This window comes from Athene noctua, chromosome 14 (assembly GCF_965140245.1).
Source record: "Athene noctua chromosome 14, bAthNoc1.hap1.1, whole genome shotgun sequence".
Taxonomy (NCBI): Eukaryota; Metazoa; Chordata; class Aves; order Strigiformes; family Strigidae; genus Athene; species Athene noctua.
The window spans coordinates 12,823,571-12,849,662 of NC_134050.1; the positions used below are offsets into that span (position 1 = coordinate 12,823,571).

The 26,092-nt window shown below is 41.1% G+C and overlaps 1 protein-coding gene across 1 annotated transcript in view; it reads left to right on the forward strand.

Moving 5' to 3' along the window:
- DENND2B (DENN domain containing 2B) overlaps positions 1-26,092 on the forward strand; it is a 141,005-nt gene that overhangs the window by 14,791 nt on the left and 100,122 nt on the right. The window contains exon 2 of the mRNA XM_074918158.1: positions 23,420-23,524. Coding sequence (XP_074774259.1) covers positions 23,445-23,524 — 80 coding nt within the window. The 5' untranslated portion in view covers positions 23,420-23,444. The remainder of the gene's footprint in view (positions 1-23,419; positions 23,525-26,092) is intronic.

A 26,092-nucleotide genomic window follows, 5' to 3' on the forward strand; every position in this document is an offset into this window, starting at 1 on the left:
AAAAAGTTCGAGATGTGATTTTACATCTGTTAACTGGAAACCTAAATTTTTTTATTCTTTCTCACTGTGATATTTAAAGATGCTGAGCTGCTCTAACTTTGGCTAAGAAAAGGTAAATTCTATTCTAAGGATATATTTATGTCTTCATTCTTGCTGGTTTTGCTAGGTCATAGAAATGTCAGATTTTTTCTCTGAGCTAATAAAAAATGTTTTCTAAGTAACAGTGTGTGGAGCGGAGAATAAAACCTGGGAGAGATTTTTAAAAGCAGCTGCCTGAGTTACACCTGAGAGAAACAGAAGGATAGGGGCAATACAAATAGCTCATTTTAACCAGTTTATTAACATTGTTTTCATGCATATTGGGCCAGGAGGGGTAAATGACCACTTGTATATTGGACTCTATTGAAGGATGCTGGCCTATCTCCACAGGTTCCCTGTTGTTCTGAAAGGGGTGTTGTTGCCCATCTCAGCAAAAGTCTAGGAGCGAATGGTTTCATCCTGTCTCACCAACTGAAATCAATCTGCCTATACTGAAATCAGCTGAGTTAGTCTGCATTTAGTCCAGGCAGCTGGAAACAGAAGTTACCTCTTTGTTTTTCAGTTAATACTAAAATTATGAGCACAGATTATGAAATCGTTGAGAAAGATTCTTCAGTAAATGCTAATTTATTGTGGTCCATGCATCATCTTTGCAACAAAATAGGAGAAAAATACTGCTAATAATATGGGGCCCACATATTTATTGATATGTAGGAATTTCTTCATCACTTAACAAGAGAGTTTTGGTTTTGCTTTGGTTTTAGTAATTAATAAGGAGATGAAGGAGCTCTGGTCAAATAGAACACTCAATCTTTGAAAACATCAATTATTCTTGTTTTTTAAATAAATGGGAAGAATTAAAAATGGCTCTGTAACAAGGCTTTGTATTTCAAAGACCAGATTGTGACAGACTTGTAACAACTAGTTAGTAGCATGAGCTGGGCTGACCTGGACAGGTACCTAAATATGAAGTAGGCCTGGAATTTCCTGAAGTTACGGACTCTAGAGCCACCAAGAATCATTCTCTCAGGAAGAGAGTCCCAGGGAATAGCCACAAAGAAGAAATAGGAAAAGTCTGCAGTGAAAGGAGAGAAAAAATCATGGGGAAATGGAGATACAATTTTGAGGTCAAGAAGCATAAATACCAAGTGAGGACTGCCAGAGGTGAAGTTGGATTAGAATGCTGCTAAGGATATTAAAATAAACAAAGTATGTTTGTTTTTTTTTCCCCAAAATTTATGAAAACAGAAGTAGGAAAGAGGCATGGGATAGGTGGGATAGTTAGCATGAGAAGAATGCTTTAGTGGCTGCACAGAATATGCAGAAACTGAATTTTGCTCTGCCTTCATTCCCAAGGGAGTGAAAGGGGTTGATGAATATTGTTGACCTGATGAATAAGATTGGCCATGGAGGCAAAGAAGAAATACTAAGATAAAAGGCACATGAAAACAGCTGGTGCAGCAGCAAACCGTTAAGGGTAGGACTTATACCATGTGCTTGGAAATTGCAAATAGAGTTTCTTGCAGAAGAGGAAAAATGGCAGATCAGTGATTCTGATCATGATTAACCAGTTTGGAGGGAAAGAATATGGGGAGTCTTGGAGTTTAAAAGTAAAAGGTAGATTCTGGTGACTTATCTAATATCTCTCTATGATAACTCTATTGCAAAGGCAGAGAAGTGGCAGGTTTGTTCTCTTTGAACTTCTGCTTCCTAGCAGAACCACAGTGGACAGTACTGAGAGAACTTTGGATCAGTAGAGCAACTGGGAAGTGACTTGGTAGGGAGAAAAAGATAAGGGCTAGCATTGTGAGAACAATATCATGTTGTAGGGAGGTTAGTAATGAACTGCCACATGAGCATCTCAAGGCTGGTTTCATCTGCTATCTCCATTAAAATGTTCACTAAAAGAAATATGCAGTTAAATTTGCTTCTCCTACACAGCTGAGTTGGTGATTTATCAGGCTGAAGTAACTGAAGTGGCATGTCAGTGTCATCACCTGAAGATGAGGACAAGAAAGTGAGTGCACTGATTAGTACCACAATGTGGTGAAAATGGCAAACCTAATCTAATATGCATATTTTCAGTGGAGATGAGGAAGGCACAGAGGAACCTCCTCCTGGCAGACTGTGGGTGATTCTGGTCATCCACATTCAAATGGGTGATATTTGACCTGCAGCCAGCACAGAGAATAGCTGTCAGCATGCTCAACATCAGAGGACCAAAAAACCGACAGAGGAGTGGAGCTTTGCAAAAACAATGCAAAAGGAAGGCTGGGAGGGGCTTTGATATTTCTCTATAAATGAACTGAGGGGAAGAGGGACAAGAGTCAGAACACAAGCAAACAACAATTTAGACTGAAAAGAATGTTGTCACAAGAACTAGGGAGTATCTGAAATGGCAGAGGCAGCTAAGATTACTGGCAGATGCTTTGGGTCCCTTATTTTTTACGTAGAAGGGTTACTTACACCCTTCCCTTTCAAATAATGATTATGACTTTAAATTTTGCTTGTTTTCAGCTTTTCTTAAATAGCCTTCACTGGTAAGGAGGTGTTACAGGCAGCAAAGTGGGAAAGGTTGTTGCAAGTCTTTTACTGAAGCTTTGTAAATTGTTACGCAATTGAGATAAATTAGGAGAACCAGCATGCTTGTGAATTGTTCTCCAGAATGTTTTCTTAAAACAGAGGGTAGGAATCTGGGTCAAATCCATTTAAGCAGTGTTTTAAAATTCTTATCTTACATTAGTTTAAATAGTTATTTGTCCCTACATTTCTGTTTCTGGTTTCTTAATGGAAGTTCCAATGTAAATTTTTTTAATGCTTTTTTGTTCATAAACCATAACTTGACTGTTTTCCAGCACATTTTTTAATCATAGTTTTTTCTGAAACTAGTTCTTGAGGGGTCCATTCACTGTCTGATAGAGGCAGTGTGGGGTTTTTTTGTTGTTTATAGTGCCCAAAGAGAACTTCAGTTTTCAGATACGCCAAGCCCTAACAAATCCCAAACCTCATGTATTGCCCATGTTCTAAGGGCTTACTGGGGACTTTGAGAAGAACAATGGGAAGCAACTGGGAAGGTGCTGATGAACTATCAAAGAGATCGGTACAGAAAGTAGGAGCTTGCTTTAGATTTAGTCAGTGTAAAATTGCCTCTGTCATGTCTATGAGCCAGCACTGTGCACTCACAGCCTGGAAAGCCAACCATATCCTGGGCTGCACCCAGAGCAGTGTGGCCAGCAGGTCAAGGGAGGGGATTCTGCCCCTCTGCTCTTGCGAGACCCCCCCTGCAGTGCTGGGTCCAGCTCTGGGGCCCCCGGCATAAGGACACGGACCTGCTCGAGTGGGTCCAGAGGAGGCCACGAAGATGCTTGGGGGGCTGGAGCACCTCCCCTGTGAGGACAGGCTGAGAGAGTTAAGTGTGTTCAGCCTGGAGAAGAGAAAGCTCCCAGGAGACCTTACAGTGGCCTTCCAGTACTTACAGGGGGCTATGGGAAAGCTGGGGAGGGACTCTGTATCAGGGAGGGTAGGGATAGGATGAGGAGTGATGGGTTTTAAACTGAAAGAGGGTAGATTTAGATGAGATCTAAGGAAGAAATTCTTCCCTGTGAGGGTGGTGAGGCCCTGGCACAGGTTGCCCAGAGAAGCTGTGGCTGCCCCCTCCCTGGAAGGGTTCGAGGCTGGACGGGGCTTTGGGCAACCTGGGCTAGTGGAAGGTGTCCCTGCTCAGGGCAGGGGGGTTGGGACTAGATGATCTTTAAAGTCCCTTCCAACCCAAACCATATGGTTCTATGTTTCTGTGTCCTTTGGACTATAAACGTGTTGACCTGCTTGACTGTCTGCTGTGTTTGTACAAAGCAGGCATCCTGGTATTTCTATGGCTATGCCTATCTCCATTCATGACAAATCTGTAGGAAGACCCTGCCTCACCTCCTCTGCCTATACATGTCTGTGTGAAACCTTTCATCTCCCCACAGCCCTGAACAAAAGCATATAACTGAACACCACTTGTTGGCTAAGAAAAAGACTCAAATTACTTGTCCAGTTTGAACAGGGTCTTTGAGTCCCTTCATTCAAAGTCAACCTTTCTTTTCCTGTCCTCAGCTCCTGGGGTTGGTTTTTTGAGTTTGTAGAACTCACTGGTGCTATTTAAAGTAAGCCTTAGAAATAAGATTCAGACTAAAATACAGTGGCCCTTGGCCTTAAGTCCAGATGCCAGAACTCCCTGTGATGCCTAGTGGAAGCAACAGGGGCCTTTAATCATTCAGGCAAACCTTTGTTGATTTTGGGAATAAAAGTACTTCAGGATTCAGTGTGTTGGCACAAAGACCGTATTTTGTGAGAACACTGCTGTTGAATAGACAGGTGTTGAAACAGTGCACCTTTCCTACTTGTGAACTACTATTGTTTACAGAAAAAAACTAATAGAAATACTGCTTCTAATTTTGTGTTTACTGAGCAAGCAGACTAAAATGTTTGGGTTTTGATTTCACTGAGCTTTTGGGCTGACAGATTTATCAGTAGGGACAATTCTGTAAATTAGAAGTGAAGTAGTTCCAGACTCTCTGGGCATGGTGTTTTTCCATAATGCTGGTCATGTCCTTTCCTCTTCTTCATGTCTCTGTAGCTGTTGATTTCTGAAACATGAACCTGTAATTTTAAACTCGATAACTGATTACAGAAGCATGGTGCCTTCTGCACAGACCATTTATAGACAAGAGTATTTTAATTTAGTCATTGTTTCTCCTTAGATGGTTGAGTTTCCAGGTGACTGGACAAGGCAGTCAGTAGTCATAAGAGAAGATGGAAGTTTTGAGTATGTAGTGCTAGATAAATAAAATAAACAAGTTGATCAACTCCATGGGTTTATGTGAAGCAAGTAAAGCTCTTGACTAAATTAGAACTGGGCAAATACTTCTTACCTTAGTTTACCCTTGACCTTACCACTGAATTTTTCAGACAGATTACTGTGTTAAATCTTCTGTATGATCCATTGACATCAAAGCAATCTTGTTGTCTAACAGCACAATGAATAATGGGGCTTGGCTGAAGCAGGGTAGCTTTGAAAGAAAAGATTTATTTGGCAAATAGGTTTTTTTTCTTCCATGAGAAAAAGAAAAAAAATTATTGAAATAGGTGTGCTGCTGCTTAGCATCAGTAAAGTACCTTGCTAGCAGTGTTTTGAAAGATTTCTGTAATACATTTAGAGACATTACTCAGGTGTTTTCTCATGTGGAATTTTGGCTCTATATTTGTTATCCGTTTTCACTGGGCATTCACTTGTGGAGTTACTCTGAAAAGATGCTGTGTTGAAAAGGTGTTGTACTAAATGACATACACTTGAGTCTCTCGCTTGTTTCTTGTAAGAAGTGTGATTACTTCTTGATTCCTGACAGCCTCATTGTTTTGGGAAACATGAAACTCAGCAGATGCTCCCTCTAAGGTGTCTGTGCACATACACCCTAGGCTGACTGCCTAGCTTAATACTTTTGCATTGAGTGAATTGCCTGCTTAAAGCTGATAACATGCAGTTTATATCAGCTGTGTTGAGGGTGATTCATCTTTTTCAAAAGCACGTAAATGATTCACACAGTTGCATTCTATTGGCTTGCAATGATATGTCAGCTCCTGAGTACATAAGACTTCTGTTAAGTGTTTCTGAGAATTATATGAAGGTAGTGGTTGGTAGTTGCCTGGAGCAGTGGTGTCTGCTGGAAGTCTGTTTTCTTTCAGCTTGTGAAGAGCAGATGCTATGCACCAAATCAAATGAGCGGGGAGGAGATACAAGCAGGAACAGTGAGAGGCTGGAACAAGTAGAAGCCTGGCTCTACTTCACCTGTAAGGCAGATCCATGTCCACATGCATTCCCTTGATGCCAAGCTGCTGTCCTTACCTCTGGGATGTTCAGCCCATGCTGTAATTCCCGTACAGAAGGTCCATTTGGTGCTTTGCAGAGCTGCCTTTGAATAGTCCATGTGGAGACTGTGCTGTTTGTGTCAGCAAGTCAAAGACTTGCAAGTAGTGTGTGCTTCCCTTCGGTGAGCACCTCTATGTTGGCAGAGGTATATGTTCCTCTTGTATAGCAATGAAAACAAATGCTCATTTCAGCACATGTCTAGCACTATTAAGTACACAAATTACAGAAGAAACTACTCTTTCTTCCCTAAAAATTACATGTAGGGAAAGGATGGACTGGTTAATCACAGCATAGTAAACCAGAAAATGCTGGATACATCATTGTGCATAAAGTTATAGATTTAAGTGTTGTATGGTCATCTAAGAGTGTAGCTGTAGTTAGCATCTGAAAGAACTTGCTGTCAACAATCTGTTCAGTTTCAGCTACGTTATTCATAAGATTCATTCCTCCCTCCAGCTGTTTCCACAAATTGAAAGACTTTATTTCAGTTTATAAATGCTATTTCCCCATTGTTCATGCTCACAGCTATTTTCCATGCCCAAATATCCATCCCCCCAAGAAAAGAAATCCTGACCCTATAAAAGAAGCCATGTGGAGTGATCCTTTGAGGAGAAAGTCCAAAATGGCACAATATTGGAGTTGACATCTGCAAAGTTTCAACAATTGGTGTTTCTCTGTTGTGTATCTGTGGCTGGGTGGGGGCACTGGGCACAGAGCAGAATGAGTGGGGTGTGGTTGCATTACCAAAGGGTTCTCATTTTTTGTGTTGTGGCTCCAGTTTTCTTGTTAAAACTGGAAGGGCCAAAACTTGCTTCTGTAAGAAATAAATGGAGCAGTTGCTTGAAGTTTTGGTGGTATGGCTACAGTATGAGGCAAATTTGTCACTCACAGAAACTCCAACTCTATTGGTTTTTTAATAGGAAGACTGGTCAAATGGTTAAGAAAATGCCAGTGTCTGGAACAGCAGTGATAATACCATGAAACTGTGCTGTAAACTGCAGTTTGGAAAAAAGCCCTCAAACCTCAAACCATCTTCACGTGTGTATTTTCTTCAGAGCTCCACCTAGAGTATAGCTGCTGTGGAGATTCAGCTAAAGTGAATTTAATGTTTTCACACCCTTAGACTTCCTAGGATCAGAAAAAGGATCCTTAGCATGACTCTGGAATCGAAAACATAGGATGTGTATGGGCTGTACCACTGTGCAACCTTCCTTCAGGTTAAACAGGAAAAGATTTGTCTGGGGGAAATGAGGTAGGAGTTCAGATTATCGCAGTTATTAAGCACACACCAGAAAAGAGATGCAGTTACTCCATCAGGAAACTGCAGGAATTTGTTCTCAGTAGGAACCTGTGAATCCTGGTGCATTTATAACTCCTATAAATGTCAAGGCAAATTACCAGTTAAAATACTTCAGCCCCAAATCAACAGATGAGTAGATAGCCACAAAAGATATTTGATGTGTATTCATAATCTCATAAAATAAAAAAAAATCATAAATCAAAATCCTTTTGGAGTTGCACAAGACATTTATTTTGTTCTAGCAGGATGAAATCTGCTGTTAGTCAGCTTTTGCCCACTGTGTGGTGAGCATAGGTAGGATTCTATCTGCCTCTGTAATGAAAATCCCTGTCTCAGCATCATAAAAAGTTTCACAGGTATTTCCCTACCTTTTGGAGGACTAGGTCTGAGTTTTGAATGAACTGTGGCCAAGTTTGTGGTAGCAACTAGAAACCACGTGGAATTTGGTAATGCAGACTTCATGCCAGACAAAACGGATTCGTTTCTGTCTTGAATGTTTAGATTTGTTCGTTAATCAAACCCAGGAAAAAAATATGTTCACATGAAGAATTTTCACAGAAGAGATTTTATAAGCCTCAAAGGCTGTATTTGTTTTATGATGATGGAATTTTTAGTAGGAAAGCATTATTTATACTCTGTATATACTTTATTCTAGCTAATTTACTTAGTGGAAGACAAGTTTTCTGAATTTTATTAACAAATTGTGTGTGCAGTATTGTGCATATATGTGCATAACTGCATCTGTGTATCTGTAATAATTAATCTATTTGTAGATTCACATGTTCAGTTCTCTGCTTACTGACTGGTACTGGAAAGATGAGTGTGCATACAGCTGAACTGAAGGAAGAACAGTGAAGGAGTAGGAGACAGGAGAGAAGCCTGGGATATGATTTAATTTCTGATAGCATCCTCTGTGAACACTAGCAAAGGAGTGCCTGAAACTATAAAGTTTAGCTGACAACTTGCATAAGCATAAATTCTATGAAAGCTGAGTAGAATTCAGGTTTGCCCTTTCAATAGGTGAACTATATGTTATGACTGATAATTACAAATGTGTTTCGACTTTTTTGTTTGTTGATGTGTTGGGAGTAGGCAGGTGTAATTCTGAAGGTCGGGCTGATGATGCAGTGTTACTTTTCTATAGTAATCACACTTTAAAAGAGACAATAAAAATAGTCTTTTATAGGGAGCAGATATGAATTAGACCTCTACTGTGTTCAACTTAAATGTATAAGAAGAAAAGGAAGATGAATGCCATCTTCAGTGCTGGGGTGTACGACACTACCATTCAAAAGTTTGCTCAAATATGGACTCCCATGAGATGGGAAAAGTTTTAGTTAAACTTTTGCTGTAGGCCCATTCACTTTTGGAGTGAGAGCACATGTGTTCAGATAATAGATTTTACACCCTGGCCTTGTCTTAAAGAAGATATTTCCATGTGGGTGCTATACTGAATTTACCCTACTGTGTGTGGAATGCTCTCTGCTTGGCAAGAGGCCAGAACATTCCCTGCACGGGAGAAGGGGCTGAAATTGTATCTGATCTGAGTGTTAATCTATGTCCCTCAGGCTTATCCTGTGGCCGTTTCTGTGTTGCAAGGGCAATGCTGGTTATGCCTTTTCAATGAGATCACTGCAAAATCAAATTGCTATTAAATTATATTTTACTCACAGTTTTGAATTGAGTTAAAGTAGGAACACCAGTGCTAAAACTTTGGGTATAAATGCTGGTGCCGGAGTGACAATCCAAATGTTGTCTGGAAAAAATTAATCATTTCATACAAATATTTCGAGTTCATGTTACATGTTTCAATACTGTTAAACATAAGCGATAGCATGTTACGGCACTGCAGCCAATCTGAAAACAAGAAAGGGGACTCTATTCCTGAACGCACTGGCTACTTGTTCTTCCTGGATACATCCAGCTGACTGGAAGGGCATGGGATCACGCTTTCTTCTTGACACATTTTTGAGGCTGTATACTCTTGTGCCCTCTTTGGCATTACAGCTGTTAAGACTTGCAATGTGAGCAGAGAGGTGGGGTTTGGGAAGTGTGTGTATCACCCATGCAAGATGCAGCGTGGGAGCAGCCTACACGAGGCCGTGTGATGGGGTCTCGGTTGCTGGGCTCAAGGGCTGCAGTGCTTGTCTGACTGCTCCTGCAGGTCTCGGTCCTCTCCAATGAAAGAATGAAACAGTTAAGTCTGTAATGCTGCTGTGCATCAGATTTACTCCGGCTCTGCGGACTGTGGAGAAAGATTGTTCCCTCAGAACTCACCAGTACAGTGGGTCTATTCAAGCCTGCATCTGGGAAGATAGTTAGTGCCTTCATTTATGAAATTCCTATCATAGAAGTGTAAGTTCTTTGGAACAGCAGCTGGCCTCTTGAGAGGACTCTAACATGTCATGTACACAGCAGTACGTAAATCATTTTCATAAAAGGAAAGCTCTTTCAAATCATTAAATACCATCTCATAGCCTGGAAAGGTTTAAAAGGTATTTGATATCATTCATGGTTTGTTTGTGGGTTTGTTTTTGTTTTGCCTCTGTCTAAAACCCCCTTGCTCCCTTCTGCCACTGTGAATGCGGTGTGCGCGGGAACAGAGCTGGCGTGTCTGCGGCTGTTGCCCGGCTTCTTCGCTCTGCTGGGAAGGGTTGTTGCTCCAGGAAGCCTCCACAGAAACCCTCTGTTGGCAGGAGCCACAGTCCACAGCGGTTAGGTGGCTGCAATTGGCTCCGGTGGGTGGGTGGGTGTGTGTTTTGCTGCCTCCTACTACAAGGAATGTTAAAACAGGTTTAAGTGTTTCCAGTTGTTTCACTGTCTAGTGGTTGGAGGCCTGATGAAAGGAGATTTATAACACTTATGGTTGTGGTAGCTTGTCAAAACTTTCCTTTCATGCAGATGACAAAGGTCAGTGCTATGGGAGCTGAACTCTTTTCTTGAGAAAAGCACCTTTTCTTCTGACAGCTGCGTACACCTGTGACTGAACAATAGCTGGGAAGATGCTCTCTACAAATTCACAAAGCAGCTTGTAGTAGCAAGGGAAGAAATCTTATTTACACAGTAATTATAAAGCCAGTGGATATAGCTGAGGGCCATGGTACCATTTCCTTTGCAATAGATTCAGTTCTTTATCATTTTACCTTTATAAAAATGTCCCTTCTAGGAAGAAACACCCCCTTCTCCATGGATCTTATTGGTATTTTTTACATTTGTGAAGGGCAACTCTTGAAATTCCTTATGTTTCTTCTAATGGCTTTTCAATGTTGATTCACACTTTCCTTTTTTGTTTTAGTGTGGAAGAGTGAAATTCCAGCAAGGCTGACTTAGTGAAAACTGAATTAGTGTTGATGGCTGGAGAGAAATGTAACTTGATCTTCTGTCTCCAGTGCTTGAATCAGGAACTGAAATAATTGTTCTAAGACCCTGGCTGAGTTGCCAGAAAATGGAGCGGTGCTTCTGCCAGATAGTCACCGCAGAAGTGCCAGACATTCCTCCCCTCTTTGAGCTTGCGAGTGTGTGTATTTGAGAAGAAAAATACACACAGGCAGCAGGGGACTGAAATGCTTTTCTCTCTGAGATGCTTGCTGGGTGTGCAGTGCGGTGCTATGGGCAGCACCCGTAGGGTATCAGTGTGTGATGACTGGAAAGGGTTATATATGCACAAGGACTTGAGCCCAGGAGTATTTTCCCTGATTTTCTCTGTTGAGCAGTGGCATTAGTCACTCTGTCATAGGGCTTGACAGAGGATATGAGGTAAAGCCACCAGAAACAGGACTGAAGGGCACATCACACAGCAAGAGAATCTAGTTCAGTCCCTGAAGTCATGGCTCACTGGAAGAGATGATGTTGTCTGCCAACTACTAAGCCCAACTGCACCGGTTAATGATTCGTGCTTTTAATTGAAACCATTGTGCACTACTATAGCACTGCCTTGTGGGAGCTGCTGGTGCAATAAATCTTGATTTTTCCATATTAGAAAGCTGTGTTCTTTGGGGATTTTAAAAAGTCTCGGGCTTTTTTTTGCGCCCCCCCCCCCCCCCCCCCCTTTTATGTTGCTATAGCTACTATAATTTTTGTTAACAAACGCAATAAGAAATAGTTTGCTGTGCTTAGTTTATGTTATTGTGATTCTAGTATAGCTGCCAATATTCTTTGTCCTTTCTCCTCTCCCCTCTTTTTTCACCCCTAGAGTCAATTCTCTGAAGAAACTGCAGGAGTCTGGGAACTGCTAGTCTCCTGCAGTCACTACAGAGCTGTATGTGTATGTGGGATGAGGCTTCTACTCATGAACTGGGGTCTCAAAAACCTTGAGTCTGGATTTGAGTTTGTGCTTGTGTATTGAATGAGCAGCTACCCAGAGTTTGGACACTTCCCACACTCGTAGAGTTGTACCTGCTTTGCAGGACAGCAAGAGCTTCTCTTTCAGTAAAGCTCACATCAGGTGACCACAGTATCACAGATCCCTTTTTCTTGAACTGTGTTTAGGAAAATTCAAAGTTTGTTCCATGAGGAAAACTTCAGCCATAGAGTGAAAACCTCCCTTAGCATGAGGCAAGATAGGCTGCTTTCTCTGGGGGACACAAAATGCATTTCCCAGTGTGGAGGGAAAGAAGGGGAGTGTATTTCTGTTATCTCCTGGTGTTTCTTACTGCCTTTTTTTTCTTCTAAAAATATCTTATCTTAAATTCCTTGTTTCCCACCTGTGTTTTTCTGACACAGTATATTATCTACCCTTCATCTCATCCTTGTTCTACCAGTCTGCAACTCTTCTGATGTTTGTCTGGTCCTCCTCCCTCCTCCCTGTTTCTTCTTTAGTGTGCTTTCTCTGTTTCAGTGACATGGCTAGGAGGGAGGTTGAGGTTCACCCATTTTGATGGCACTATGCTTCTCTCCCATGTTTTCTTTCTGTCCAGTCATCTGAGGTGAGAGATGGAGCTTAGTCAGGCAGGGCATGGACCATACCGTCTCAGTCAGCCTGCTCACACCATGCCTGTGGCTTATTGTCCTGGGAGCACAGGGAGCCTGGTTTTATTTGTTTTGGCTTAGAACGTGGAGTGTCTGAAGGAGAGGGAGGCAGGAGCAAAGAGGTTCATAAACATGAAGGGGATCAGAGTCAGAAAACCACTGTGCACAAAACAGGTGCTGATTGCCCCAGGAGATGCCAGTTTGCAGGAAGGCAGCTGTGGCAGACAGGAGAGGGTGGTTTTGATGACTGCAGAAGCTGGTGAGGAATGGCTTGAGTCTGTTACTGATGTGTTTACCATTAGTGATAGCTGCATGTATGGGCCCCACTATATTTCTGGAGAACTTGAACTTACAAAAGAACATGTCCTCACTGCTTTTGTGTGGCCTAAGTCATAAAGTTACTCCTGGCTCATTGGTAGAGGAGTGGTCAAACCATAAATCTCTGAAGTAGCGTATGAAAAATAGGACCACTTCAGAGAAAATGGGTCACTCAACCAGATGCCAGAATGTGGTTGATGGGGTTTACTCTCTGGCATTGAATTTGAGGATCTTGCCTCTAAGCAGCTTTCCTAAGGCCGCAAAAGAAACCCATGTCAAAGCTCAAACACACCTCAGAGCTCCTGCACTCTACAGATGTTGCTTTAAGTGCAAGAATGCAAGAACATAATTTCTAAATATAAACAGATACCTCTCTTGAAGGGTTCTTGCACAAATCCCTAATACAAACAACAGACTTGCTTGGCATCTCATTTGCTGCTGCTAATGCCTGTGTCCAGGATCACTTCTGGATGTACTTTGGATACAGGGAAATGAAGATCTTCTTTATGCCTTTCTACAGATTCCCTGGGTGACTTCCAAGAGCAAAAGAGACAGACCCAAGGTTGTTCTCATCTCCTTGTACAAGCCAAGACAGTTTTGGCTAATATTTTCTACTTACATCCATGAGGTCTCCAGCCAGTTCCTCATCCTCCCAGGATGCTTTTATATTATCATATTGAGACAGTCCATCCAAACTAATAGTTGCTTCACTAGAAGTGTTAGCATTGGCATAGGTATCACGGACAGGACCTGCTTCCTGGAGATACTGACTTGGAACAGTAAGACAATTACTAGGACATAGTGATCTAAACAGAAGGAAATTCACAGTAACGCCACATACCAGTTCTTGAACTTACTGAGGCAGTATTATCAAAAGATCTTCCACTCCTGCTTGAAACTTAAAAACACTTTGTGCCAATGTCAGATTTCCTTCTGCTTGTACCGATGAATTTAGTTTTCTTCTACTGCATGGTAATAGAAGTCAAAGGACTTTGCACATGACAGTATCAGTACTTGCCATCAGTTATTTCTGCTGAGGACCTCTATTTTTCAATGCTTCTGACACTCACGAAGCATTCATTCCATATCCTTCTCCAGATGTCCTTGCTACCTTTCTCTGAAGTTAGTGTTCCTGGTGACATCTGCATTGGCCAGGAGAGTTGGTTATCCTCAGCCTGTCCTTTGCTGAATGCTCTTTACAGCCTTTTCTGGGAGCAGGACACTCTGGGAGCAGGACACTCTTTGGATCTCTACAGACTTGGGCCTTAAATGTTCTCAGATTTTCTCCTAATCCTGTTAGCTGTCTTGCCTGTTCCTTTCTGCTTAGCACTGTGGAAAGGCAGTTACATACACTGGATGCTGATCCAGGGCTTTTCCTTTATTGCTCTGACTTGAACAATGCAACCACTTTGTTTCTCTCTCTATTTACAGTCAGGGCCAGCATACTGAAGGTCACCTCATCTCTTAGCAAAGCATGCCCGAACCTGAATACTCTGCGTGGCAGAGAACCTAAATTGCTGCACTGGATTTGGGACTAACATTTTATTCAATCCTTGTTTTATTTCTCATTTTACTGTTTTGTTTGCTTTTCCACTAAGATCTCCTATTTTTTTCTCTCTGCCCCCTGCCCCCTCTCCACTGCAGCATATCTATCTTCCCTTTTTCCTTTCTTTTTTACACCATTTCCTTTTTTTTTGCCACTTACTCTGTCAGGGGAGGAGAGCCAGGATGAGATACAAATCTGTCCCTCCTCCCTCTCTGCCATCACCAACCATTTCTTTGGGTGGGTGTTGGAAGCAAAGTGTCTCCCTGGCCATCCCAGCCTTTGTTTGGTGTCTTTCCTCCTCTGTCATCTTAGGAAGGGCTCTGCAGAAGGAGACTGAGACAAACATGCTAAAAGAAGTCTCGTGGCCTTCTGAAGATGGAATAAAATAGCACTACCAGCTGCAGTGGCCGAGCTGGCTGTTTAAGCCCTTCAGTCTGGCACCATTTTCCACATTGTCACAAATAGTCAGTGGCAAGATGAAAGTCCATTTCAAGGGTTTTCAGGCTTTGTGTCAACTTCACTGCTGTCTCTCTGGGTAGGGGAGAAGCAGCTCAAGTGTCTGTTTGTGCAGGCACTGGGAAGCCAAGTTATTAATATATAGCTCAATGCCTGCTCTGAGGTAGTTCACTGGTTATATTCTTACTACTAAGTATGCCTTTCTACAAGGTAATTTGGAAAGTGTGTTACCCACCCTAAACATGCACTAAGAACATCTGCGTGGAGAGTTCTCGTGGAGTAATTAGGATACTGTAAATTCTCCTCTGCATACAGACAAGTTCTGACTTGTTTATGCTTTATAGAGTATGAATTGAGAAATTAAAATTAAGGTAATTTGTCTACACTGGAAAGTTAATTCAGGTTTAAAGTATAGTATAATAGAGATCTTGTTAAGCCACACTCTATGGCTGAGTGTGCTTCAGACATTCCTGGGTAGCACAGCTTGCTTCTAGAAAAGATCTCCATACACAGAAGTAGTCAGGAAATAGCTCAACTAGCATAACTCAAGCCATTTACCCAGTGACTCATAAAAAATGTATGACAAAATGAAGACCGAATCCCCCTCTCTCAAGTCTCTACACAGCTGCATCAAGATTCCCCTTCCCCCCATCATGTATTATTAAAACCTTGTATGAGGCATATAACCGCTATTAATTCTGCAGTTTGTGCTCTGGAGGTGCTCTGAGTGGGAGCCACGTGTGTCTGGCAGGAAGGAAGGGAGGTGTGCTAGCAACACCGGGGCCAGCAGCTTGCTCTGCGCTATGGCTGTGACCTGTGTTTTGCCTCGCATGATGCTCTAATGAATCAAACCCTACAGTAGTTGCAAAGTCGGGAAGCTTCTCAGCTGTCCGGCAGACTCAGTCAGCCTTGGGGTGAGGAAGGTTCAGTCATCAGTGTGTCAGCTCAACAGGGAAGTTCCTTTCAAGATTTACTAAGACTTGCAGCTTGGTTTGTTCCCTTTGTGCCTCCCCTGCAGCCCATGCTCCCAGGCAGTCTGTACTAAGCAGTGAACTGTGCTTGGAATTGTATTGTGATGTTTTTAGGGACTGGTGACACCCTGTGGGAAATACCCCAAGACAGGTTTTTTTCTCATTTCTCATATTCTTTGTAATGCAAAACTTTTAATGAAAAAGAACCTTTGTTCCTTAAAGCTAATCTACTATTGTTCCTTAGCAAAATTATAATCTGTTGTGTCACAAGAAACAATTCATTATTGTGCAAATGATGTTGATGTTGCAATTAGAGGACTATGACTTTATTGAGGAATAAGCAACCAGAGCAGGTGAGCTCCTGCGACTGGAATGGGTGTTCTCCTGCAAATATCCTGAGGATGAAGGGAAAGGACAAGGAAGAATAATACCAAGGAACTGTGATGCATGTTAGACACAATTTGTAAGTAAGCTGTTTTCATAGAGATGCCTGGTCATCATAGACATATCTGTGTTGCAAAGACAAAATATATGTGCCTCTGATTATATTGTACTAAGCCTTGTTTGCAAAATGTGATTACTGAGGGCTTTCAACAAACCAGGATTCATTAAGTTTATTATAGGGCTTGTTGAGAAGACTTACCAGACCGTGACTGACCCTCAAGTGCAGCAGAAGGAAACCAGAAGTCACTTTTTTGTAGTAAAGTCTGATCCAGATCTGAGGTGCACACGTTTTGCTTGCTGAAGCCAAATGAGAGTAAATGCAGATACTTTGCATCTAAAACCAAATATTCACATATGAAATCTAAGAGGTTTTGTCATATTAAATACATGAGTTTCTGCTGCATTCACGTCAGAGAGAAGATACCTTGGTGAACGTTGTCTCTTTTTGTTCTCAAAAACTTAAACGCAAAAATAGCTTTCGTGTTCACAAGGCCACAATTGTATTTTATACGCTGTAGGAGCCTATACATTTAGAATGCTGTCCACAATTACAAAGATTTCTGTCTTAAATAGAAAGCATGCAAATTTAGTTTGAAGTAACAAGTATTTTGAAGGCATTTAAAAGGTATGTTTCCCTTACAGTCCAGAAGAACCCAAATGAATGGCTGAAAATCAGCATTCCCAACAGAAAAAAACCCCCTCAGACTTTTGATTTTTCAGATGAATCAGTTCCCTGAACCAGACAGCTGTAAGAAGGATGGGGTGAGAATGTGTGACTAGTGTAGGCATGAGGAAACAAGACCATAGCGTTTCAGATGGACATCACTTTTGAGGGCAGTATTGACGGTGTGTTTCCTGACTGGCTAAAGCCATGTGAGTTCACACTGCCACCAAAACATAGTTAAGTTTCCTCTGAGCTTATAATAATACCAGGGAATTGTACTGTTAAGTATTGTGAACTGTTTCTACTCTGTTTTCTCAAATCAAGATAGTTAAGCTGGAACTAGTCAATGTACTTTTAAAAATACAAACCTTTTCTTCAACCTGCGCAGGAAAATACTAACTTCTGATTCAATAGCAGCAATGTACTTTTTAATATCTCTTTCTTGCTTCCCTGGGGAGCAGTCACTTTTAAAGGAGCATTCAGTTTATTCCAGTTTGATTTATCAATAAATGTGAACTTGTTATATTCAGTGAGAGCTCTTTAAGCACTCATTTAGCACAAGTGAGTCAGTAGAAGTCATAGTGAAGTTACTTCCCTGCTGGTACAGCAATAGCTGTAATTTATCTAAATGGGAAGTCTTGTATGGGCTACTAGGTGAAAAGTAGCTGTTGGTGACTTTACTAGATGTGGCACAAATCGATACCTCTTTCCTGTATGGAGAAAGGAAGAAAATTTCAGAACAGAGGTTGGATTCAGACCAGCTTCTTCAGCTGAGGTACAATTCCAGTGATGTAAGAGTGCAAAGCACACACCAACCTCTATTAGTTCGTTTTAATACTGAAGCAAGCAAGATTAAGAAAACACCCTGAGCACCAGAGAGCTCCCATAATTCAGTAGTTTTTCCAATACAATATGCTCTCCATAGTCTGAGAAGCACGGTCACCCTAGTATTCATGAAAATTCCTTCATAAAAGACAAGTGAATCTGCATAGTAACACTGTTCTCTTTGATTTTCATGTTGTTTTCCTTTCATTTCGAAACTGCAATTGGCAGAGCAGCGCTGAAGGTAATAGAAGACCTTAGTGCTGAGTTCTTACATTTGGACACAGGTTTTGGAGTGCAGCATGTTTCAAGTGTGGTCTGTTCTCTCCACTAGGTATTGCCTATTTTCAATTCAAGGGAAAAAAATATAGCTTGATGTAAGATTACAATGACAGCCAAGTCCACCACCATTGTTGGTTAAACTAGGAAATTTTTGTGGGAAATGAACTTGTTACCTAACTGTGAAAACCTAGCAGAGAGACCATTCACTGACTTGATTGGAAACAGGCTGTCTGTGGATTGTTGGGAGGGAAACTTTGGATGAGATTGTGGAGTTAATACCAGTTAAGATCTGTGCCTATTGCAGTGTCATAAAGATGAGAAGTTTGAAACTGTTTTCCTTTGGCTCTGTTATCCACAAACATTGTCACTTATTCTCAATCAGGGACTTGGATATACAGAGCTGTGTGAATGGCTTGATCTTGTTTTCTCACTTAGAGGTTACACTAGAGTGTAACATGGCTCAGGCATGTACACATGACTGGTAGCACAGGGTCTGTTTCTCCAGTCTTTAGGACTAGCCTTGAAGGCAGTTAATTCTCACGTCTTGCAAGAGGCCTGTTGATGTGATCATAGTTAGGCTATCTGTGTGCTGTAGACTAAACTTGGGATGAGATAGTTGATTTAATACTTTCTGAGTATCTCCATGCCAAGTCCTTGCTGAGCAGGTCATTTAGCTCTTTATGTTAGTTTGTATGGTATTGCATGGCTAAATTTACAGGGGCCCAGTTTAGAGAAGAGGTATACCTGATAAAAGCACGTAGTTCTTATAGAAATATTCTTTGGAGTCTCTATAGAAGCTCTCTCAAGGCAGAAATCTTTAGAGATTCTGTTGGACTTTCCAGTTCATCAGAACGGATGTTGTTCTGGGAGGACATAATTATCTGTTTTACTGGAAGGGAATAGGCAAATTGCCACAAAGCTAAGTTTAGCTATATAACACCTCTTGAAATGGGGGCAAGATTTCCTTTAAGCACTCAGAAAAGCATACTGTTTTAAACTAACTTCTCAATGTTTAGAGACATTCTGCTGCAGCTGCTGTCAAAGAGAAAAATAAGTAGACTAAATCAGTTATTATTAATAATATATTTCTGAGAGTTTGTCTTTATTACAAGGTACTTTTTCAAAAGCATGTGTTTGTCGTAGCAGACTGTAGCTCTTCCCTGTAATGCCTTACTGTTACGTCTCCAGGTCTCTGCCTGGTGGGGCAGACCAAAGCAGTAGTATTTCCCCATATTTTCCAGATCCCATATCAGTGGAATTTCAGTAGGAAAATTGGCTGCCTTAAAGGCTTCAGAACATATGCGGATCTCAATAATCCAAACTATACCTTGCAAATTATATTGATTGCAGTACAGAGTGGTTCAGTCTAGGACAGTTAAGTGTAGGTTAATCTTTGCAACATATGAGACAACAAGGACTTTACATACAGCCGACTGTTATGACAAATGTCTCTCAAAAAATAAAAGCAGAAGTCCAGAGCAGAGAAGTCTTATGAACATGTTCAACATCCTTGCTGGATGTAATTTTCTTTATAGAATTGGCACCTGTGTTGGTGATAATGCCAGGAGAGGCCTCGGAAGCCTACATTCAGAGGCTCCTTTCTCAAGTCATTAGAAACCCTGCATATATTCTTTGTTGTCACCTTCCTAATTTCATCTGCTCTGTGCTGTAGCCTGGGTCCCAGCGAATGCCTGGCTGGAGCCATGTAGGCGTTGCCTTCTGTTGGTGCAAGTTCGGTGTTCATTAGTAAGCAGCAGAATGTGGATTCTTCTTCATTAAGCTGCCAGATAAACAGTGCTAGTGTTCCTGATGCTCAGAAAACCAACATACTCTAAGGACTTTTTATTGGAACGGTATATTTCATGGAAAATGTGCTTTAGAAATGAGTGCAGAAAATGGAGTGAAATGAATCTAATTAAGACTTAAGTAGGGAAAAGGACTATATGGATAGGAAGAGATATTGAACATGGTATTAAAACCAACAAAAAACCTCCCAACAAACAAACAAAAAATTATGCATCTCTTGAACTGAAGAAATTTTAATTGAAAAGCCCTTTTCTGCTCCCATTATATTAACAAAATAGAAGACGTCATGATTCAAATTATGAAAATGTTTTCTCTAAAAACATCTGTTGATTTATGACATGTATAAGACATCTGAGCCTTGACATGAATAATGTTATTCACCTTCTACAGAAGGAGCAGAGGGAATCAGTTCTTGCAATGCAGTAACTGATGGATACGTTGTGTGTAAGAAAGTAGAAGGTTTTCTTGAGACCTTAGGAGGCTCTGGAATAGTACAAAAAAAATGTACTTTTGATTGCTGTGGCTTTTCAGGTGCTCCAAGCCTAGCTCTAGCCTTGAACCACTTGTGAATGGGAGTGGGCTGAGGAACAACTTGCACTGTAGTGGGACTGAGAGTGGGTCCTTCCAAAGTGTTGGGATGCTTTAGGAAATTAAGAATAATTTTAAACTGCAGTGCGGAGAGCATAGAGTTTACACCTCCCCTGCTAACACCTGTTAATGGAATTAAAGATTCAGTGATGCTGTAAGGTTCACTGGCACAAAGTGTCATGGTTTTTTAGTGCCCCATCTGTCCATAAAAAAGCTCCAGGCCACACTTTCATTTTGAAGTGGAAGAAAACCTTTAAGAGGAGGGGACATGGTCCATAAGGAATGTTCTGTCATCAGGGCTTCCTGCAATGATAAAAATCTGTTAGGAAATATCTGCATTGCAGCAGCAATTTTCAGTCATGATGGTGAACCTTGCCTGGCCTCATGTTGCCATCACACCATTTTTTATATTTGTCTGTTGTCTTTGATTGTGCCAAATGGTTTGTGGAGGTTTTAGACAGAATTGATGTAATAATGAAAAAGGTCCAGATTCTACCATCTGGGCTCATTAAATTACCAATTTAAGAGTTGTCCTAGTGAAATTAGTGAGACTGTGCCTGGAGTAAAGCACAAATTACGGTTAAATAAGGGTTTCTGTGTAATTCTTTACATTTACAAATAAAACAGAATTCTGCATTGTTAGGCAAAGGGAAGCTACATGGTTAACTGGGCCATGCTGAATGTCTGTGAAATGACTATTTTTGGATTTGTTTTTAACAGTATGTCACAATACTTGAGAGATTTTGGTTTTCATTGCTTTGTGAAGAATAATTTGCAAATACTGTGATGGAGAATGTTCTCACACAAACCCAAGGGATAAGATTCTTACCATGCAATGATTCATATAAACTTACAGGGCTGTCAGACTTGTTTGAAGGTTCTGAAATAACTTGCTACATGACCATAAAATCTAGTTCAGATTTTTTTTTTCTGACTCCATTTTTGTTTTGGGGTGGCTTTTTTGTTTTGGTATCATGCCCTTCCTTCCAGGCACCTCTGTAAATTGCCAATTGACTATTTTTCTGCCATGTGCAGGTTATTTGGATTTTCTCTGCATATGCTGGGATGATACCAGCATCACCTGCAGTAAAACATTAATGCAAAATAAGCATTAAAGAAAAATTGCACAGAAAAGACAGTTGATATCACTATATGTACCAGACTCAACTGAAACACACTTATGTTGCTAAATTTTATATATCTTGTGAAATTGCCTTTTAGAACTCAGTTCCTCTTTTGCTGAAAACAAACCAGTTTGGCCTATTTGACATTTAAGGTAGCGTTGAAATGTGAGATTTAAATAACCACTTTTAAAAACTGACCGCAATGATTTTTTAGCAAGCTTTGATATACAATATGTGTACTTCTATGCCACATATATATCTCTTGTGTTTCTCACCTTAATTGTGAATAAGTGATTTAGACAGATTTCACACAGTAGTAGTAGTAGTGAACTGGTGGCTGGAAAACATTAAGAAGGCTGCTGGCTCCCTGTGGAATGTACGGTCTTAGAAAGCTTGGCCAGCATCAGCGGGTTTCCTTTCTTGTCCCAAGCAAGCCCTTTTCCAGTCGGAACAGGCAGTTCTTCAACAGTCCTGTTATCTTGCTAATGTAACACTAACCGTGAGATGCTGGAGGAATCTGGGGAGTTTCAGTGTAGAAAAGAACGTTACCAACTGGGGAAAAAATCTCTACTTAATCTGGGAAAATTGATACACGCAAGATAATTGGAGACGGACAAGTAGACCTGGAGTCTCTGGTCAGCATGATTGACTCTGCCTCTGGAGTTGCAACCTGCAGGAGATTTTCTGACCTTATTTGTAGCAGAACTATTTGGAATAAAGTGGTTTATAGAACATCCTCTTCACCACGATGGGTCTGTTAGTACAAGGATTTTGTGTGTTGTCAGTACCCAGCTCACTTTTCAGCATCACATTACAGTTGGCTTCTCAGGCAGTCTGGACTTACTGTGGGTTTGAGTAAACAAGAAGTTTTGTAATAGTCCTTATTTTTGCATTAGCTCTGCCATTAACGGTCATAAAACTTGGTAGTTCTGCTCAGACCCTGGGTGGCAGTGCTGCAAACAGTGGTAGATATTTCAGCCTATAAACTAAGGAGCATCTCAGAAACCACTCAGAGCACATGCCAGGAGAGCTGCAGCATCCTTGATAAATAACTCCTGCAGCATCAGGTGGAGTAAGCACCGTTCCATTTCTCTCACAAGGGACTCTGCTGGCATTTTAGAAATCGTACCATGACATGAAAATACATTTCTCCCTCATTTTGTAAAATATTTCTCAAGCGATTACAATGATGGAGGAAATTGCCATTAAGAGCTGCCCTCTACACCAGAGAAACATGGTCTATAGTCATCAGAGGGGCATAATGTTAGAGGTTACTGCTTTTGCATCCTTAGGATTATGTCCTGGCCTATATCCATATCATCGTATTCTCCCTTCAGTTGCAGCACAACATTCCTATTAAGATAATGGGATGAAGGCAAAATAAATCATGGTACTGGGCTGTTTCTTTGTTGATATGTGGCAGCGTTACAGAAGGAAAGCCCATCTTTTGGGTGCTTAACTGGATATGCAGGTGTCCTGGTTTTACCATGGCTGAAATGAAATTTATAGGTTTTGGGTTGTTACCAAGTTACTAGGAAGTAACTAGGAATTAGTAATGATTCTTTATATTATCAGAGGTCAAGTATCCTAAGACAGTTTCACTTAAAGAATCTTGGGGCCAAGAGAGTAAACCATTTGTAGATATTCTTGTATCACAAACAGATTTGACAATTGTATTCAACATATTTGCCATTGAATATATTTGACCATTAGAAAATATTCCCATAATAGAGCTTCATTTTAAAGTTGAGAATAGTTTCTTTGTTTCTTGGAATAGCTTCTGTGTGGTCAAAATGCCAGCCATAGCTATGGTATCTGCAATTATCACCCAGTACAGTTACTGGGTTCTCCACGTATGCTGATGGATGGAAGAACCACACCAAACCCGTGATATTTTGTGAACTTTGTATCAAGCTCTGTTCATCAGACATGCCAGAACCTAATTCCCGTAAGATATCTGCCTTTATAGCACTGGGGTCTGATAAACTTGGCTGTGGATGTGAAAGAGCAGCAGTAGAGAGGTAGGTTTATTTTTTCAGGATTGTAACTAGACTGACTGCAATTTATTGAATGAAAAGTGGCCCAGAGTTCTGCCTTTACACTGCATAGTGCTTCTCACAGTCCTGAAGTTTAATTGTCGTTCGGGCTTATTGAAGCTTAATTGACTTTTCTTCTCACAGATATCCACATTTCTAGAAAGCAGAAATGACCATGACTGCCAACAAGAATGCCAGTGTCAACAGCAGAGCTGGAGGGAGTAAAGTGCCTCAGGACACTCTGGATAGGTAAGTGGTGAACTGCAGGCTTTGTAGATTCTGAGGAAGGTTTGTCTGTGTTTGGAACAAAATCTCTGTTCAAAGGTAAGCGATCTCTATTCTGACACAGAGAGTTTTGCTGGGCTAAGAGCAGTTTTTTGTAGGGATTGGAGGAACTGAGGTATGAGAAAGGTCTGCTTCTGGCATATTTCTGTCAAGCTATTGCTGCTTGCCAGCTGGTTATGATGAAAGTCGGTGCAAGGAAGGGCCTGCGGGGTTTGGGCTAAATTTCTTGGCCATATGACTGCATGCCAGCTTTTGTCTGTTGCCAGTCTCCAGTTTGTATTTTGTATTGGTTTCTGTCACGTTTTCTCTGCTATCTGCCTCGACAGACAGTGGGCAGAAACTGCCTCCTGTTAAAGGTCAGGCAGAGTATGTGAAAGGACTGAATGTAAAGTGCAGGGTTCATCTCTGTTGCTTTACTCACTTGTCCTCCTTTCTGTAGCATTAAAGTACTTTACAAACTAGATAAACTGTATCATTCACAGCTAGGGGAAAACTGTAGCAAGGACACCTTAAATCCCCAAGCCTGGAAATCCAGAGGGAATTGGTCTGGTTAGAGTGGACCAGAAAACAAAGTGTGCTTGCAAATTTGTGCGTGTTTACTTGTGGCTGAGAAACACTATCCCAGTAAAGTTCCAGTCCATCAGAAGGCTGTGATGCAACTGCACACAGTGGTGCAGATGCATGTAAATAACAGATACCTTTCACTCATGAATTAGTACAGTGAAATGGCAAGAAGTTTAGAGTCAGTTATTGCTCCCTTGTCCTTCAGTTTACACTCATCAAAGGCGGTGTTTTGCGGACACTTTCTTTGGGCAACTCTGCTTTGGAATATTGCTTTGGTATGCAAGTAAACAACTCACCTGCAGCCAACAAGTTCACATATCTGTGTTAGACAGTCTTGTTCTCAGCCGCAGCCTTCACAGAGTAATGCCGAGTGATTCAGCCCGTGGTTTTCACACAGGGTAAGCCCACCAGCTGCTCTCATTCTGGGACTGACAGTTGCAAAACCCTCACTTAAATCTGCAATCCCCCTCGGGCAGCCTTGGTATGCTTTGACTGGGAAAGTTTAGGCAGCCACTGGATTAAAGAACCTTTATAAATTAATCATTTGAACACAAAAGCAAATCTCTAGACTTGGGATGTCATCTTAGTGAGGTGAGCAGACAGCCACACAAACTGTCAAGGGTCTTTCTTCAAATGCATAGTGTCTGTTGACATATCTCTGTCCTTGCTGTAGTGTTTTGTCCAGCTCTCCAGGGGTTTCTTGCATGGGTCCTATTCTGTTTTGAACGCTGTTCTACACTACCTTAGACAATAACATATCTTAATTTTTCTTGTGTTTTGGCTCAAAACAAGACTTCAACCCCATTGTAAACAGCATAGAGGAGGAACATGCAAATAACTTGCACTGATACAGAGTCTCTGTACTGCAGTAATACTTTTTGTATTGCAGTAATACCTTTATGCTAGGTATTGGACATAGAAACAAGGAGGACACTCTTTGCCTTATAAAGTTCAACAAGTAACTCTAAGTCATTAAGTAGGCTGCAGTAAAACAGGTCTGTGTGCAGACATTGCTGTTGTAAAGTAGAAAAGCAGTGGAGGTTGTATTTATTTGTTGGACACTTTGGGGTAGGAACGTGGGTGTACTGTCAAAGAAATGCTCTGACCGCTTTGTCCAGGCCAGGTTGGATCTGTTCTAGCCATACCTGGCTGAGGGTACCACACCTGATAGGCTGTGCCAGGGTTACTCCAAGCTGACAGCAGTACAGTATGTGCGTAGGAGGCTTATACTGGGAGAAGTGTGCTGTTTCAAATACTGTAGTAAAGGCTGTGATTTGGGTGAGTAGATTATGGAATTACTGTTTGATTTTATCCACTTGAAAATGGAATAACAGAAGCAAAAAGTCGCTGTTTTGGCAGCTGCCAGGTAGAATAGCTGGCACAGATGGAGAAATTCAGACAGAGGAGTTGAGGGGAGTTGGCTTTGGTCCTAGTAGGGAGCTGTAGGTCAGCTTGAAAGTGATGTTGTACACTGGCTTGTTTTGGCATACCTGCCATTGTATGATGAATTTTTCCAAGCACAAGCAATGGGAAAGGGAAAATATAAATTAAATTCTGAGATTTTCAGGGTGAAATCAATGGAAGATTTTTTTTTTTAGCAGTTTATTTCTTTTCTGTTTTTATTTAAAGGAAAGCCTCTTTTTAATGACACATCTCTGTTTTGTGTTTAAACACTCTGGATTTGTTCTCAGTTATGGTTGTCTTTTTGTATTTCATGCACATATGGCTGCCTCTGCATTGCCTTCTGTATCTGATAATTTATTTCTTTCAGCTCTCTGCCACACCTTCCCATTTATCTACACACATTATTGTATCACAATAATCTCAGGCAACTTTCCTGAGCTGGATGAAATGGCCTCACCCTGATTACCAAGGGATAGGTTGACTTACAAAGCACTGTTGAATTAATAATTGAGAGCCTTAGGTAGAACCCTGACCCTAGTCCTGTCTCTGCTAGTGACCTCATTT